The sequence below is a fragment of the Pteropus medius genome, unplaced genomic scaffold (assembly GCF_902729225.1).
Source record: "Pteropus medius unplaced genomic scaffold, Ma_sr-lr_union100, whole genome shotgun sequence".
NCBI classification, from domain to species: domain Eukaryota; kingdom Metazoa; phylum Chordata; class Mammalia; order Chiroptera; family Pteropodidae; genus Pteropus; species Pteropus medius.
In genome coordinates, this window is record NW_024344437.1 from 480,737 (window position 1) to 499,145 (window position 18,409).

At 40.0% G+C, this 18,409-nt stretch overlaps 2 protein-coding genes across 3 annotated transcripts in view; one reads left to right on the forward strand and one right to left on the reverse strand.

Moving 5' to 3' along the window:
- The window catches only part of FREM2 (FRAS1 related extracellular matrix 2), a 269,492-nt gene extending 263,389 nt beyond the window's left edge, over nucleotides 1-6,103 (reverse strand). The window contains exons 1-2 of one of the 2 annotated variants that reach the window (XM_039872935.1): nucleotides 5,666-6,103; nucleotides 616-4,630 (exon numbers count right to left, since the gene is read on the reverse strand). In XM_039872935.1, coding sequence (XP_039728869.1) covers nucleotides 616-4,630; nucleotides 5,666-5,797 — 4,147 coding nt within the window. In that variant the 5' untranslated portion in view covers nucleotides 5,798-6,103. Of the gene's footprint in view, nucleotides 1-615 lie in introns of both variants that reach the window. The other variant, XM_039872934.1, reaches the window with a different exon arrangement.
- A 488-nt stretch (nucleotides 6,104-6,591) lies between these two features.
- Nucleotides 6,592-15,999, forward strand: LOC120610674 (riboflavin kinase-like). The gene is given in 3 exon segments (XM_039873091.1): nucleotides 6,592-6,629; nucleotides 15,418-15,680; nucleotides 15,683-15,999. Coding segments are annotated over 3 exon segments (618 nt in total).
- The last annotated feature ends 2,410 nt before the right edge of the window (nucleotides 16,000-18,409 follow it).

Below are 18,409 nucleotides of genomic sequence, written 5' to 3' on the forward strand. Positions count from 1 at the left end.
TTACCTCTTCTGTCTTTGGACAAGTGTTTGTCATGAAATATAAAAATTACGAAATTTACAAAGTAGAAATATATCTTTTTATTTTCATTACAAAGTTTCTAACAACTGTATCGGTATTAGAACAATGCTCTAAAAATTAATCAAAGTAATAAATTTGAAGGCTCTGTTTGAATGACATGTGATAATAATAATCTGAATATATAGAATTTAGAAAGCATATCTCTCTCTAAGGTGCTAAAATGCTTCATAAACAATTTGCAGGAAGCAAAACAGCCTGCTCAGAGGGCAGGCTGGCAAGCAGAGCAGAGTTGGAAAGCCTGCTTTTTGATTTACCAAAGTCTGGCTCCCACTTTGGCAGCAAACTTTGCTGCTATCAAAAAGCATCAATACTCTCTCTAATAAAGGTCACTGTAGTGGGACATATGACAAGAAGGGAACTGTTCTCCCAAGAAAGAGAGTCCCTGAATCCTTTCCTCCCTTTTATTTCCCTTTCCTTCCTGTCTCTTGGACTCCAATTTGACGTTCTATTTAATAAAGTTTTCAGCAACAGACATTTCCTCAGGAAATAAGACCTGGAATGCCCTTTTGTTATAAGGAAAGAAAACTGAACCATACCTTGTGTAAACTGAGTGACACTGTGGTTGCCTTTGCCAAGGTTGAGGAGATATCCATGTTGAGGGGCCTCTGTAACAATAAACCTAAGAGAAAAATGTAAGCTGTCTCTGTCTTCCGCTTTCAATATTTTGCTTGTGAACATGAATCCCAAGTGGCCAGTGGCCAGAGTGCGAAGTGTAGAGGCCCCTTTGTTCACTGCAATTTGGGGGACACTATCATCAATAGCTAAGACCTGGATCTTCATCACTTGGGGTCTTCTTGTTTCAAATACTGTATCAGGAAAAACATAGAATTCTGTATGGGAACCATCAGTTACCGTGAAGGAGAAGCTGTCTTCACTTGACTCAGTGCCATCATGCCTGTAGCTGATTAAGTTTTCATTCAAGTCTTGCTTGGTAAAAACCATGGCAGGTCTGGTATTGTTAAGTAGGAGCTGACCATGAACAGGCATCTGGGTGACGGTGAATTTTAGGAGTTTGTCAGGAGTATCTCTGTCTTCAATAGTGAGTTCAAAAGGAGTGATCAGCTTGTTTTCACCTTCGCTGACGACCAGGTTATGGACAGTGAGCACGGGCTTTTTATTGTCCACATCACTAATAGAGATACGGAATGTCCGAAAGACAGGGTTACGTCCATCGGTGACCTGAAACTCAAAACTGTCCATTTTTACCTCATCATCAGCTGTGTGGATGTAGTAGATTTTGTTGCCAGCCAGTTGGAGTTGAGTGAAAGATGTGATGGACACTCCAGCTTGATCTGTGCATTCCAAGAGGCCTCTCATGGGAGCCCTGGTGATGGTAAAAACTAAGTTTTCATCAGGACTGTTCAAGTCACTAGTGCTCAGTAGGTCTGTTGTAAGGGTGACTTTACCACCTTCTTTCAAGGATACTCCCTTACTTATTACATCGGGGAAGACAATGTCAATGCTCCCAATAGATACATAAAAGTAGCGATCTATGAGGGCATTTACTCCATCAGTCACATCGAACTTAATTAGATCCCGAATGCCCTCTTGCCCAAAATGGACATACTGAATTAAGTTTCTGTCCACTTCATCCTGGGTAAAATTCATGCCCAGTGTTATATTTTCAAAGGCACCTGTAGGTTTTTGTCTTTGTAATAGGCCATGTCCTGGCCCATAACGAATAATATAAACCAAGGATTTGTCTTCAGAATCTAAATCAGTTGCCATTAATATTTTGTTGTTTATAATTTTGGTTTCTCCAATTTCTATGTCTAGTCCATTATTAATGGCCATTCTAGGGGTCTCATCATCGACAGGGATAACCATAATGAGGACCATCTTTTCCACAGAATGCTTACCATCTGTTAGTTTAATCACAAAACTATCTTCCTGGGTCTCAGAGTCGTCGTGCTCATAAATAATGCTGGAACTCTCTATGATCTGGTCCAAGGTGAAACTTTCAACTAAAACTGTGCCATTTATCAGCTGGTTCATGATGTGACCATGAGTAGGAAATTGAGTAAGAGTGAAAGTTAGATCATCCGGGGGAATATCAGCATCAGCAGCATTGAGAATGGGCGTGTCAACCACCAGACTCATGCCTTCCATCACCATAAATTCTCTCACAAATATTTCTGGCTGTTCATCATTGGTGGGAATGATTACAATGGGGAAAAAATGTCTCTCTGAAAAGTTAATGCCATCAGAACAACGAAATATAAATCTATCTTCCACAGGTTCCACTCCTTTATGGACACTCTGGATGTAGTTAACATGGCCCTGCCTGAGATCTTTCAGGGTGAAGGCACTTATGGCAATTCCTGCTCTTGATTTTTCAGAGCCTGGTGCTGGAGAAATGTTTTCTACATAACCTGAGATAGGCTGAATAATTATAGTGCACAAGATGTCATCATTTAGGGAATCAACATCTTTAGCATTTATATGCATTGAGGTTATAACACTTTTATCACCTTCCATTACTATAAACTGTTCACCCACAGAAATTTCTGGGGCCTGGCTGTCGACAGGAAGGATGGTCACCCATATGGTAACTCCTTGGATAGTATTGCCACCTATTCTCCATTCTTGAGACATATCTGACAGGCTCAGGTTAAAAGAGTCCTCTTTGGGCAATAGGCCTATCTCACCGCCGGTGTGGGCATAGACAATAGAGCCTTCCAGGATGTCTTTTTGGGTAAACTGCTCTGCTGAAACTCCATTGACCAGGATTTCTCCATGTAAGGGTGGATCTTCCAAGAGGAAAGTCAACATTAAATCATCGGTGCCCTCATCAGTTCCCTTGATAACACTGGCAGTGATTTCTGTAGCCCCATTTTCTAAAACATCTAGATAGGACCCCAGAGTACCTGCAGGAAGTCTCAGCATGGGCACCTCATCATCCACTGGCCGCACATTCACTCTCAGAGTGATGGGCACCACATGGTGTCTGTCACTGACCTCCAAGGAGCAGCTATCAGTCGGGGACTCATCCCCATTATGGTCATAGGAAATCCGACCCTGTTTTATGTCCTCCAAGTGGAAAATCCCACCTACATGCAGTATCTGTCCAGATACCCTTATGTGACCATGTTTGGGTGCCTGTGTTAGAGTAAAAGAGATGTGGGCTACATCAGTGTCTACATCATTCACACGTAACTCAGACTCACTCAGGATGTGGTGTCCCTTCTCCTGAATAGTGAAGCCAGTGTTTAGAATCTCAGGTGGCTGGTTGTCCTCTGGCTGCAAGTAAAGGGTGAAGGTGCCTGGAGCTACATTCCCAGCTCGGTCCTCCACCTGGAATTGGAACTGGGCCACTCGGGCAGCCACTCCTAGTTCTTGATCTGGAGGTCTGTAAGCAATTTTATGGTGGTTGATCTGGGCTTGGGTAAAGTGGGTCACCACAACAGAAGAGTTGTCAGTCAGGACCAAGGTGCCCAATGGAGCTGGTGAGTGGTTTTCATCTGTGTCCATTGGAGGCTGAGTCACTGTGTAATGTAGTTCTCGGTCATCTGTGTCTAGGTCAGTATAGCGCAGCCACTTCTTCCTTAGTGGTGTTATCTGGGATTCCTTCACTATCATCCGAAGGGGACAGCCACTGCCCAATTCTGGAGGGAGGCGATCCACAGGATAAATGCGAATCACAAACCTCTGTAGCCCAGACTGATTAGGGGGGTCATGGTTATCCTGGACTCGAAATGTGAACTGATCCATCACTGGCCCAGGTCTATGGGGCCCAAAGTGCTTATAGAACAGCCTCCCTTCCATTATGTCCTGCTGCTGCCACTCTGTCACTATTTTCTCATAGAATACTCCCTGTTTTCTCCAAGGGTTCCTGATAAGGTCCTCTACCTCATGGGGAGGATGTGCTTGGCGGAGAAGCAGATGCCCTGTAGTTGAGGGAGATTCCAGCCCAAAAAGCAGCAGAGAGTCATCTGAGTCCATGTCAGTTGCACTTAGAGCAAAAGGTAGGATGGGTGCTGTTTCACCCTCTGACAGTGTCAGCCCAGTGTTGGCATTGAGGACTGGTGGCTGGTCATCCACAGGTACTAAGGTGATAGGGAACAGAAACTGAACCTGGTGTCTGCGTCCTCCATCCACCATTCGAAGCACCAGATTGTCATTCAGTGAGCCATCTTTGTCATCATGATGGTAAACTACCTGGCCAGCTGCTAGCTCAGCTGCTGTAAAGGTCTTAGGGGCAGATTTGCCACTGGAGGCACCTAGAAGGACAAGATGACCATGCTGGAGCCCAGCCACTACCTCTAGCTGCACTGCCTCTAGGTCATCCTCATCGCTGATGACCAAATTTTGTGGTCCACTGCCTGCAGGGCCTGTGAGGGGCCGAGACTGGCCCTCATAGAGAATGAGGCCAGTATTCCGAGTGACTACAGGAGCCAGAGTGTTCATGGGCTTCACCACCACCATGAAGGCAAAAGGATCTGAGGCTGCTCCTTCCGGGTCCACTACCTCTAACTCCAATTCAAAGAGACGTTCCTGGTTAGAGTCCTCAGAGGGTGGCTGGTAGGCAATCTTCAGGAGGCTCAAGTCTCTCTGTGTAAAGGAGGAGAGGGGAAGACTTCGGTCATCAGTGCTCACTAGGTAGCCCTGGCCAGGCTGGAATGGAGAGGTGAGGTTGAAGATCAACAAGTCAGGGGTTGACTCAGCATCCTCAGCTGCCAGCATGTCTGGGGTCAGGGCAGTCAGTACAAACTGGTCCACCTCCATCATCATCATGGCCACAAAACTGGGCTTGGGTGCGGTGTTCTCGACCCCTCCTCGGATTCTCACCAGCACCTGGAAGTGCTCGTGTTTCAAAGCAGGGCTGTCCACAGGAGACCCTCGAGAGCGCAGCTCCACCACCATGGGCACCCAGTCCCTGTTTGGTGAGCGACTGAGGGCTGTGTGGCGGTACCGCACACCTAGCTCCTGGAAAGCTTTGCAGTCCATAAGGAGAGGCTTCCGGGCGCCCCTCTCACTGTCGCGTCCTGGGACCTGGGGGTAGTGGAGGAGTTCCCCATAACGAGGCAGCGCGCCCAAGCCAGACGGGATGCCCACACGACACTCCTCAGTCTCGGGCTGGTAGGCAAACTCCAGGCTCCGCGCGTCCAGGGCATTGCTGGTCCCCAGCAGCTCCTCCACGACCAGGGGCAAGTTTCGAATCACAACTTCCAGCTGAGTGAAGACTACCTCCACCTCTAGCACCAAGGGTAGCACTGCCGTCCCCCCCCCAGCATCATAGCGCAGCTGCAACGGGACGCGATCTCGCGACGGGCTCCGCGCGCCTAGGTGAGAGTAGCTCACCTCTCCAGGGCCAAAGTCGCACGGGAAGCGCTTGGGACTCAGGTGGCCGGGTCGCTGGGCCAGCGCATCGTTATCTAACACGGTCACCGCGCAGCGGTCCCCTGGCTGCACCTGCAACACCAGGTCGTGCAGTGGATCCAGCCAGACCTCACGGCCAAAGGGTACTCGGAGTCCACGGTTCGCCATCACTATAGCCTCTTCGGCGGGGACTCCTGCAACCCCCACGAGATCCGAGGACAGCAACGCCCTACCAGGGGCATCGGGCTGTGCCCGAACGCGGCTTACCAGTGACAGGAGGAGCAACAGCAGCAGTATCAGCCGGACCCGCGGCGGAGGCGAAGCCGTCGGTTGAAAACTGATGCATTTGGCTGCCCCGAGCGCGCAGGAGGCGATCCTGGGGGCCCTGGCTGAGTGCATGGTCTAGGTGTAGGGCTCCGACAGGTCAGCCTGAGAGCGCGCAGCCAGTCCCTGGGCAGAGAGCAAGATACTACTCCGGAAAGAGCCAGGAACTCCGCTCTCTGTCTGCACAGGGTTTTGCTGTAGCGGAGGCTGGGTCAGGAAGGTGGAAAAGTTGCGTGGTGCGGTCTGGACTGTAGCTGCAGCAGAGGACAAGTCCTTATGGAGCGTCGGCCTCAACCACTCGCTGTTCAGGGTCGCGGAGAACTGAGTGGCACCACTCCTCTTTCCCAAGTCCCGGGATCCTGGGCTTTGAGGGAAATCCCTCCCCCTGCACCCCCTTAACTCTCGTCCTCCAGGAAACCAATCGTTGGTCCCAGAAGGAGGCCCGGAGTTGTGGGTTGGATAGAGATTTCTGCCAATCAGCTGGTAGAGGCGGAGGCGGGGAAAGCGCCGAAAAGGGAGGAGGTAGAAGACTCAAAAGACTGTCTTGAAAGTGAGGGGATGCGAGGCCTGGAGCTGCCCTCCCTTGCTCGCGCTCCACTCTAGGCTGCTAGGGCTGCTGCGCTCTGGGCTGTTAGCCACTGGGCTAGATTCACTTCTTCAGCAGCCTTCGATGCAGAATTACCCATTTTAGCTCCCATCCCCCAAAGTCAGTGGAATCCAGCGTAAGGGGTTCTCACCGAAACTTGCAAACCCAAGAAGAAAATTATATGCAGTGTCGCTTGAGTTTGAATAGAAACCCGGAGCAGTTTGCAGTTTGGGAGGAAACTCTAAAGGCATATTTGCAAAAGGACAGCTGAAATAAAAAGACAATGGTGGAGCAGATTCCTCCCCACGCGGCCGTTTCCTCGTAAATTACAGTGGGGTGCAGTCCTTGGATTGCCGAGTTTATAACAAGCCCCTCCTTTACAAAGTTCACAGAATAAAAGTAAAAAAAGGGTATTTGGAATGCGTGAGAAATGCAGTCTGATAGTAATCGCGGGACTAGCACTAAAGAGTACGTTTTAGGGAATGTAGCCCCAGGCTCTTCCAAAGCCGGCGCTGATGTAGCTGTCATTAGAGACGTTCCTGTTGTCCTCGCAGTAATTAAACCAAGTACAAACTAAACCCATTTGTCAGCATCACATTTCTTTGCATGCCAACAGAATTAATATCCGGAGGGAGAACTAAAATAGATTATTAGCTCGCATTTCAGTCAGCTGGTTTTCGAAGTCAGAGCTTTATCTCTTCCTGCCCCCTTGTGTTTGTCTGGTTTTTGAAGTGTGTAGATTCCCTGAAAGATTTTCTAACTACCCTTCCTCCCCCGTGCCCCCCTCCCCCAAAGCCTTCACAGTTAAAACTCGACCATTTTCAGATTAGTTCCTTGAGCAGTCTTGCTTATACTGACCAAAATGTTTCATTAGGTAATGTTCTTTTCTCTCCAAAAATAATAATCAGATTATTAATTGGACTATAGAATTGGAACAATGGTCATCCTGCCCCTTTTCTGCTTAAAGATAGTTTAGATTTGGGAAAGAAAGAAGTGTAAGAAACTTATGTCCTTTTAAATTTCAGCCTAAAATGAAGATATAAGATGCATATGTGGGCACTTTTCAGTAAGAAGCCTTTATCCATTTAATCCTTTTGTGACTTTGGCCTGATCTCCTCCAGTCCAGGATTTTGATCCCTTCCTGACACACGGAGACCTATTTCCCAGGCCACTGCCTCTGTACATAAGCGTTACTGGGTGATATTAAATTGTGCTCCAGGAAGCCTACTGGGCAGTGTCTGTCCCTGGGAATCAAGAGGTGAAAAGTTCTGAAATTTTTCAAAAAGAAAAGAGGAGAGAGAGAGAAAGAGAGAGAGAGAGAGAGAGAGAGAGAGAGAGAGAGAGACTTAAAAAGAAACACTCATCTAAAAAAAACCATTTAGTTAATTAAATTCATATTGAGTTTATTCTACATATTTTGTACTGTGGGGGAACTTTTAACTCCCCTTTACAATTGATGAATACATTTCACAATTTAGTGTAAAATAAACATTCAGGAACATAGAAGGGATGTGGCCAATATGATCAACATATGAGAAAACCCCATTCAACTCTTAATTTCCAATTTGCTTTAGCATTATTATTTTATAGCTTATGCTTATTTATTATTTCATATAGAATTCAAATTGCAGTGAAAAGAAAAATCCTATTATTTCCTTTTTACAAGTAAAACAAATAGGAAGATGCCAAGTGAAATAGAATATCAATTTCAGAATACGATGTTTTATATATGATATTTCAAATTCTGGGTATGTGTTTTAATTGAAAAATGACAACTGTAAATGGCCCTTATTCAGGCATTGTGACTCTGGGTGTGTTCTGACCAGAACCAGACCAACAGCCTGACTCCTATGGCTTCTCAAGTGGCTCTGGAGTTTTCCTTTCTTCCTTTTAAAGTCCAATTCTGACTTGCAAGCCAAAATGAAAAATAAGATCAGCATTTGAAATATGCATGAAGGACAGAGTTCTATATTTTGTTTTGTGGTAAGAAGAATAGAAGTCTCCATTTATTTTTAAGGAAATCAATAAACACATATTTTTTGACTTTTTAATTTAGCCTGCCTTGATTGAAGTGATGGAGTGATTCTTAAGAATTATTATTTTGGGGGGTAAATGTCTTATTTATTTGTTGCTGTTTTTTAAAATCACATAGAAAATAACATGTTGTTACATGCTTAAATATATTTTGCATTATGATTATTGATAAAATAGTGAATATTAAATTCTCATCGGAAAATAAATATTATTAATGATAATGTTCTGTGGTCAGAGGCAGTAGTTCTCATTCTTGTCAGAAAGACTGACTCTGTTAGTAAAAGAATGTGTCACTACTACTAATTTAGAAAACCGAACTCAGAGCTCATGCCCTTTACCAATGGATCAATTATTCTTTTTTTAAAACAGATAGAACAACATTCGCATTAATTGATGTGGGTAGCTTGCATTAAGAAACTTTTTAAAGAAACTATTAAGAAACTATTTTTTAACCAACAAGAAAACTAAAATAAAAATGTAGCAATATAAGATTAAATTCAATTTTACTCTGAGGATATGTGAATTTTCAAGATGGATCTATAATTAAGTGATACACATAGCATCACAAACAACCAGATTTTCCAGACAAAGCTATGTTCAGATAGGCATCTACTATGGGGAAAAAGAGAGAACACTGGACTGAGAGCCAGTTGTTATGAAGCTGGCTTTCTCACTTGCTTGCTTGGAACTTGGAGATGCATCTCTAAAAATGTGATTGGGGAAAAGTAGAAAAGGTGAAAATATTGCCTTGACTATCCTCATAAAGTTATTGAAAAGATGATATAACAAAATGTATATGTATTTATATATATGTATATATGCAAAGTGAAAATGAAGAAGAATGGTCATTGTTTTCAAACACTTTTCTATATCTGTAAATATACGGGTCTGTCTATCTATCTATTTATCTATCATCTATTTATCATCTATCTATCTATAACTGTATTCCAAATTTTTACAAATAAAGATTGAAAACTCTTAGTTTCTCTTTGATTCTTCTCAACTTGTTTTCTGGACTTATTTCTTAGTATTTTATTACCGAAAGACTGAAATATTTGATTACGTTCACAGTAAATAAAAATATGTTAATTATATCTGTTAAATGTTTTATTAGTTTTCCCCTCTTACTTGTATTTCCAATCTTTTTACTTGCCTCTTTTTTGGTAAAATTATTGCTAATTTTTTCTATTTTGTAGAAAAATCTCCCTCAATAGCAATACCCCTTTAAACTATGCACGTCTCTCTCTTTTTTTCATTTTTACAGCTTTATTGAAATATAACAGACTATTAGTTGTTCATTTTTACAGTGTATAATGAGTTTTTTTCAATTATAGTTGCCTTACAATAATATATTAGTTTCAGTTGTACAGCATTAGTAGAGATCTATATAAGTCACAGTGGTCACCCCAGTAAATCTAGTATCTCTCTTCTCCTTACATGTTTATTATCACATTGTTGACTATTTTCCTTATGATACACTTTATATCTTCATGACTATATTGTAACTATCCATGTGTACTTCCTAATCCTTTTGCCCTTTTTCACCATCCCCCCGACCCCTCCCATCAAGTGGCCCTCAAAATGTTCTCTGTATCTATAAGTTTGTTTCTGTTTTTGTTGTTGTTGTTATTTATTTTGTTCTTTAGATTCCACATCTATATGAAATCATGTAATATTTGTCTTTATTTGACTTCATTCAGCACAGTACACTCTAGGTCTATCAAGGCAATTATCTTTTTCTATACCCTTCTTTTTAGTCTCTGTGTGTCTTTAACTCTGAAGTGAGTCTTTTATAGGCAGCATATGTAGGGGTCTTGTTTTCTTATCCATTCAGTCACTCTATCTTTTGGTTGGAACACTTAATTCTATTCTATTTGAGGTACTTGTTGATAAATATGTAGTTATTACCATTCTTTATTCATGTTTTTGATACATGTTTTTTCTTCTTAAAGAAGTCCCTCCAACATTTCCTGTAATACCAGCTTGTTGTTGATGAATTCCTTCAGCTTATTATTGTCTGGGAAACTCTTTTCTATCTTTGGACTCTAAATGATAACTTTGCTGGATAAAGTATTCTTGGTTGTAGATCCTGGGTTTTCATTAAGTTGAATATGTCCTGCCAATCTCTTCTGTCTTGCGAAGTTTTTTTTTTTTTGAGAAATCATCTGCCAGTCTTCTGGTGTTCCCTTGTAGGTAGCTAACTTCTTTTCTCTCGCTGCTCTTAAGATTCTCTCTTTGTCTTTAAGCTTTGACATTTTAATTATGATGTTTCTTGATGTGAGCCTCTTTGGGTTCATCTTTCTTGGGACTCTCTGAGGTTAGAGAAGTTTTCCATCATTATTTCTTTAAATAGGTTTTCAACTTCTTATTCTCCCTCTTCTCCTTCAGGTACTGCTATGATGCAGATGTTGTTACATTCAATTTTGTCCCATAGGCCCCTTAAATTATTATTATATTCTTGGCTTCTTTTTTTCTTACCATTCTGATTGGGTGTCCTTGGCTTCCTTATCCTCTGTATCACTGGTTCAATCCTCTTTTTCATCCACTCTTTTGATTCCCTCTAATATACTCTTCATTTCAGATCATGTATTCTTCATTTCTGACTGGCTCCCTTTTATAATTTCCATTTCCATTTTTATGTTTTTTATCTCTTTGTTAAAGCTCTCACTAAATTCATCTACACTTCCCCTAAGTTCATTGAGCATCTTTATAACCAGTGTTTTGAACTCTGCATCTGTTAAACTGCTTGACTCCATTATTCCTGGAGCTGTTTTGTACTCTCATATGGTTTCTGCTTCCTTGTCTTCCCATTTTAGCTGCCTTTCTGTGTCCATTCCTATGTACTAGGAAAGCTTCTAAGTCTCCCAGTCTTATTAGCATGGCTTTGTGTAGTAGGTGTTCAGTGGCACACTCCTGAGAGGGGTTTAGCTGCAGATCAAGTTTAGCCCCAGCTTCTACCCTTTTGGGGCCACCTGTTAAGATTCAGCAAGCAATCCACAGATGCTTTCCTTACAGTTGCCTCTAGAGGCTATGCCAGAAAACGAGGCCAGGTGCCAACAGTGTGAGTCTTGGAGCTGGTCAGCAAGGGGCATAGGACTTGCCGAGGACACAAGTGGATGTAGCTTGGGTAGGGCCATGAGTTGGGGGAGTTGGAGTTTCAGGGAATACCCTAGGTCCAGTGACCTCTGTTATCCAGTTTGATGATGTCTCAGCTATGTCATCGCAAGGACTCAACAGAAGAGCAATGGATACTGGCAGCATTTATGCCCGTGACAAAGCCTCACCTCTGGCCCTCTCTCCAACAACTCAGTGTCCCCCTGTAAGGTCCTGGTGCCCCCCGAACTGCTGACCTGGTGCTGGTGCTCATAGCAAGTAGGTTCATCACTGTGAAAGTCCTTTTGTATACATGGCCCCTTTAAGAGGGATGTCTGCAACTGCCATAGCCTCTGTCCCACTCAGCCGCTGGGGACCAAGTAGCCTCGCATCTTTGCCCTCTTCTACCTCCAACCATAGCAGAGTGATTTCTTATTTCCTTGCCTAGGGTTTCTGTTCATCTAGGCCCCAGGTGACTCTGCCTGCTGTTTGCTTCATGTTTCCAGCACAACTCTGATGTGGTCGCAAGAGATGGTAAACATAGCCTTTGTCATCTATACCATTTTGCTAGGTCCTCACATCTCTCTTCTTCTGAATGATCTATTTCAACTTTCTTACCAGATTTATAAACCTCTTATAGGGTGACTTTTACCCTTCTAGTTATCTTGACCACAAGTCCCTCATTCTCAGAAATCAGTCACTGAATTGGAGAGAATCTATTTCTAGCATTTTTTTCACAACTGTCCTCTTTCCATTGCTATCATAGTCCTAGTTCAGTTTATCATTATTTTTCATTTAGATTTCTTAAAATCCACTGCTGTTGCATTTGCCATCATATACATTACTCTAGACGTAAAAAAAAAAAAAAAAAAAAAAAAAAAAGGTCTATATTTTATCATAGTATTTTGCTAAAATCTTTTCTGGCTTTCCATTGCCTATCAGATGATATACACTCTTTTCATCTTTATATTCCATGTTAAACTACACACTGTTTTGGGATTGAACTTACTGTCTTGCTTCTAAGTCTTTGCTCAGCTAACATTTTTGCCTTGACTTTTAGTTCACCATGCTCCTTTTACCTGCTATGTTCTCCTTATCTACCCATGGGAATCAATCAGAAATTCGAGGACTATAAGAACTTTATAGACCATTTACTGTAACTTCCTCATTTCATAGGTGAGAAAACTGAATCAAAGAGTTTGAGATCTAAGAGTGGAATTGGAAAGGAAAATGATTTCTGACTTCTACTGCAAAGCTACTGTCTGTATTCTACCTTAAGCTCCATTTCAACTTTTAAGGATGATGTCAAATACTCCCTCTGCCATGGACTCTTCATTCATCTACTCATCTTAGTGCAAGCGATGCATCTTTTGACTCTATTTCACTACCCTCTTCACCCTGCACCTCATACCCTGCTGTATTTCTCATAAGGGACCACTCAATGTATATAGTGTTATAGTCATCTGTTTTTGTAACCTTCACTATTTGAAAGCATCCTGAGCACACAAGAATGAATCTTGCTCATGCTTTACCTCCATAAACACCTTAATAAATACTCATTACATGAAATTAGATCACATTTTATTCTTTCTCAAGGAATTTCCCTTGAAACAACTCAGATTTCACAACAGTTTTGCAAGGTAGCCAGGTATATTATTCAGTTTTCTTAGAAATAACAGAAACTGACTTTGGCTGAATTAAGCAAACAGAAAATAAAAAGATACTGGGTAGCTCTCATAATTTCTGAGAAGGTGGTATGTACCATAACACTCAGAAATGTGAATGTGAACCAAAAAGCCTAAGCTTCCAGAAACAAAGTTTCTGCTTGGTAATGGTCTGTTGGAAATGGCACTGCAGCCATTGCTGGACACCAGACCCTGAGAGCAGCTCTCCCATTAAGGCCAGCACTGGGTATGAGTCAATCGCTCTGCAACCATTGCCTCTGCTGTTTGGCTTCGGGATATCACTGTAGCCACAGATAAAATGAATTTTCTCTCTGTCACTATAAATTCAAAAGTCCAGCCAGGACTGGATTATCCAAGCTTAAGTCATGGTCCCACATCTTTGTTGCCAAAGGCACTGGGGAAGTGTGTTTCTGGCCTTTTTGGTCTCTTGGTATTGAGTGATTAGCCTATCACTAAAATTTATACTATGGGAATTTCTCACTTAGAAGAAAGAAGTTCACATTTGAGGGAGCCAAATACAATCGCTGTGCAGCGTAACTGATTACCATTTTATATTTGAGAAAACTGATACATGGCAGGGTTCAGTAATTTTTTCAAGTTCATACAATTATTGACAACCAGAATTAAATTGGATGAAATAAAATTAAATAAATTAGAATTCGAGTAGTCTACTATTTGCTTTTTTTTCTACATTCTGAAATATGCTATTTTATACTTTTAAGAAATTTTAAGTCCAAGTCACTGTGGCTGCATAAGCCTGAGCTGAGCCAGCAATAAGAACTCAGTGCCATTTAAGGTTTTGCATAAAAGCCTGGGTTTGACTCCTTTAAAAATAGTTTCCCCAAATATTTGACTGTGTCACATTAAGTTTTTTTTTTTAAAGCTAGTGATCCTGGGGCATTAATATTCATAGATTTTTCACCTGCAAGTTTTCAAACAGAACTCAGAATAAAGTGGAATTTAAACACCGTTTACATAAGAGATCACCACTAAGCTGAACCCAGAACTAATCAAAGAACAAATAAAGTAAAAAGCTCTTATCTTATTGGGATTTAAATTAAAAAAATATGTAATGACTTCTGTAGATTTCTTACAGCAATCCTATTTTTGACTCTTATTGCTAGGCCTCTATTGAAGGACTTATGGTGGCCTTGGGATATATAAAGTGAGATTTAACAGAAGACCCTCTGAAACAGTACTCTCTCCTGCCTACTTCTCACATGAATTAAGTCCTGTAAAACAGAGTAATCTAAGGGATAATTTAAATTAAAAAGAAAAAGATCAATCTAATTTTAATATGAGATGAATAGTACACATACTTCTAGAGGGGAAAACGATCTTATTTTAATAGTTTCAAACCAGAGTTATAAAGTCATTAGCTAGAGAAACAGTCTTAGGAATAATCTAAAATAAATCAATTCTTGAGAATGGTTTCTTTGGTAGGTCACTTATGAACTTCCAAAAATATTGTCTTTTCTTTTTTATTTATGAATCAATCTCTAGACCCCATTTTCAGCAATTTTCTAGCCTTGGCTTAGAAAGATGCCAGTGTCCTGCCTAGGATCTCAAGTCATGTTCCCAAATTGTTCTTGCAAGGCACAGCCCTGTTATTTGTAATAGGGCCTCCGAAATCCAGTTCCCCATCCCCTGGCTTCCTATCTAGATTTCAGCATTTAACTTTTACCTAAGCACAATAGCTTTCTTGGATTTCATAACTGGTAAATTTCTGAGCTGGCATTTGAACCCAGGTTGTATACTTCCAGTGACTGAGTTCAACTAGACAATCTTGCCTGTCAACATAGTGCCTCCATTATTTGTATCTCTAGGATATTGTAAAGTAAAATATGCTACGTTATCCAGCTAAACATATTTTGAAACAACACAAAGAGATTAACTGAAAAGATCCCCAGCTTCATTTTTATCTCTTAAATTCTCAGAAAATCAAATAAAACAACACAAATTAAAAAAAAAAATAGAAAAGCTAAGTTATGGAGGGTTTGTTTATACACTGCTACCACACTTGTTGGAAAGGAATCAGTTTATTTTTAGTATATTAGTTCCCAGTGAGATAATATTTTTATTCTTTTGAAATAGTTACTGTAATTTTAAGAATTTATACTAACAACTAATTCAAAGTTGAAATAAACTATATATAAATAAAGATGTTTATGGTAATATATTAATTTAAAAAGTTACGAAAGAGCCGCTCCAGAGGTGAAGATGCCGCTTCTGAGTCTCCTGGCAGCTTCTGTTGGGTCAGCAGCATGAGGGGCTTGCGGCTTTGCGGGCCCCTCCAGGCCCGTTGCGCTCAGGCTCAGAGGGCCAGCAAAGCTCCACTCCGTTAGTACGGGGACCAGGGCACCGTCTCAATGCCGACTCCACCTCGCCTGTCTCCAGTCATCGCGAGCAGACAGCATCGTGAAGCATCTGCCTTACTTCTGCCCTGGCCAAGTGTTGGGCTTTGGCCACATCTCCAAACAGTTGGGCATCTCCACAACTAACTTTCCTGAGCAAGTAGTAGATAATCTTCCAGGGGATATATCCCCTGGCACTTACTATGGCTGAACAGTGTTGGAAGTGATGTTCATAAGATGGCAGTGAGCATAGGATGGAACTCATACTATAAGAATAATAAAAAGTCCTTGGAAACTCATATCATGCATACTTTCAAAGAAGACTTCTATGGGGAAACTCTCAATGTGGTCAACGATGACTATCTCAGATCAGAAAAGAACTTTGATTTTTTAGAGTCACTTGTTTCAACAATTCAAGGTGACATTGAGGAAACTAAGAAACAACTAGATTTACCAGAATATTTGAAACTCAAAGAAGACAATATCTTCCAGGTTCCTAATAACAAAATAATGAATGGCCACTGATGAAAAATCATCTTATTTATTCACTCACTGTTTTCTAGTATTTTACTGCTCATGACTATGTGGTCTCATCTTGATTATATTTTAAATATCAAACATTTTCCTACAGCTCTGAAATAGTTTAAATAGTACAATGTATTTATCATTTTATCCTTCAACTATTCAATTAAACCCATCATGCTATAGTACTAAAACAATTTATTTTGAAAATCAAGGTTTTTTAATGTAATATGTTGATTAAAATTTATCAATAGAAAGGCCTTAAGTGCTATATAATGGAAATCATATTTATATAGCTATGGGTAGAAAGGCAAGACACTAGTATGAGATGAAAACTAAAATTCTCATGATAAAATATTGGTATGCATGTACTTCTATAGCATATGTTGTTCAAGAGAGAAGGCTTATAAACGTAAATGTATTAAACAGAAGTTTATTATAAATCTAAGGGAGAAAATCATACTTTGTATTTTTTACATTTTGGGCATTAATGTATTATTATAAATATGAAGGCTTGTAAAATTTTATGAGGTCAAATCATGTTGTGTTCAATTTTGTTACAGCTTCCTCACTTCTACCTATCACTTTTTTTTGTCTTTTAGAACATTAAAATTAGTGTTTTTAGAATTTCTAGGTTTCATTTTTGTGTTGTATTATACTTCTGTCTTTTTAAAAGTAGATATTCAACATTTTTCTTGACTTTGGTTCTTTTCTCTTTTAAACAATTGTTAGTGTCAGGTTTTTATTTTCCATTAGAATATCTTATGATTTGCAAAGGATTGCATGTATCTCTACCATTCCATCCCTTCACTATATGAATATATAAGTGCATATCTTGCATTGTAGAAGCACCCAAAAGCTTCATCTTTAGCTTTTGTCAAAGTTTAACTAAACATGTAGCAGTTCATTTATATATACTAGTTTCTTAAAGAACACAAAATACTCATTTTTCCAGCTAGAGAAACTATTTAAGACCCAATGAAACTATACAGTACAAAATTATTTTTTTATTTCTTTATTTTCTTAGGGGTGACATAGATTAATAAAATTATACAGGTGTCAAGTGTACAATTAATAATATGTTATCTGTATATTGCATTATGTGTTCACCACCCAAAGTCAAATCTCCATCCGTCACCATATATTTGATCTTCTTTACTCTTATCCACCGCTCCGACTCCTTCCTTTTTCTCTAGTAACTACTAAACTGATGGTGTTTCTGAGTTTGTTTTATGTCTTATTTGTTTGTTGCTTTTAGATTTATATTTCACATACGAGTGTAATCATATGGTTCTCAACCCTTTCCATCTGACTTATTTCACTTAGCATGATTATCTCAAGATCTATCCATGTTGTCACAAATGGCAATAACTCATCTCTCCTTATGGCTGAGTAATATTCCATTGTATATATTTACCACATCTTCTTTATATAATCATTTATCGAAAGATACTTCAGTTGTTTCCATGTCTTGGCCACTGTGAATAATACTGGAATGAACATTGGGGTGCATATATCTTTATAGACAAAAGTTTTCAAATTTGGGAGGGGTAAATATCCAGAAGAAAGATTGCTGGATCATATGGTAATACTATACTTAATTTTTTGAGAAACGTCTATACTGTTTTCTATAGCAGCTGTATCAATTTACATTCCCACCATCAGTGTATGGGTGTTCAACAAATGCAAATTGATCAGTGTGATATACCATATTAACAAAATAAAGAATAAAAATTATATGATCATACCAACAGAGGCAGAAAAAACACTCGAGAAGGTACAGCATTCATTTATGATTAAAATACTTCATGAAATGGGCATAAAAGGAAAGAAACTTAACATAATAAAGGCCATATGTGACAAACCTTCAGCTAATATTATACTTACTGGTAAAAAACTAAAAGCTCTTCCTCTAAGATCAGGAACAAGACAAGGTTTTTCACTCTTACCACTCTTATTCAATACAAGATTAAAAGTCATAACTAGAACAATCAGGCAAAAGAAAAAAATAAAAGGTATCTAAACTGAGAATGAAGAAGTTAAATTTGTCACTTTTGGCAGATGACATGATTCGTTATATAGAAAATTCTTAAGACTCCACCAAAGAAACTATAAAAACAACTAAAAACTACAGTAAATTTTCAGGATACAAAATCGACATACAAATATCCATTGTGTCTACATTCTAATAATAAAATTTCAGAAAAAGAAAGAAACCATTTCTTTTGCAATTGAAACAAAAAGAATAAAATACCTAGGAATAAACTTAATGAAGTATGTGAAGGATTTATGCACTGAAAACTGTAAGATATTATTAAAAAAAAATTAAAGAAGACACAAAGAAATGGAAAAATATTCCATGTTTATAGATTGGAAAAATCATCATAGTTAAAATGGTCATGTTACCCAATGC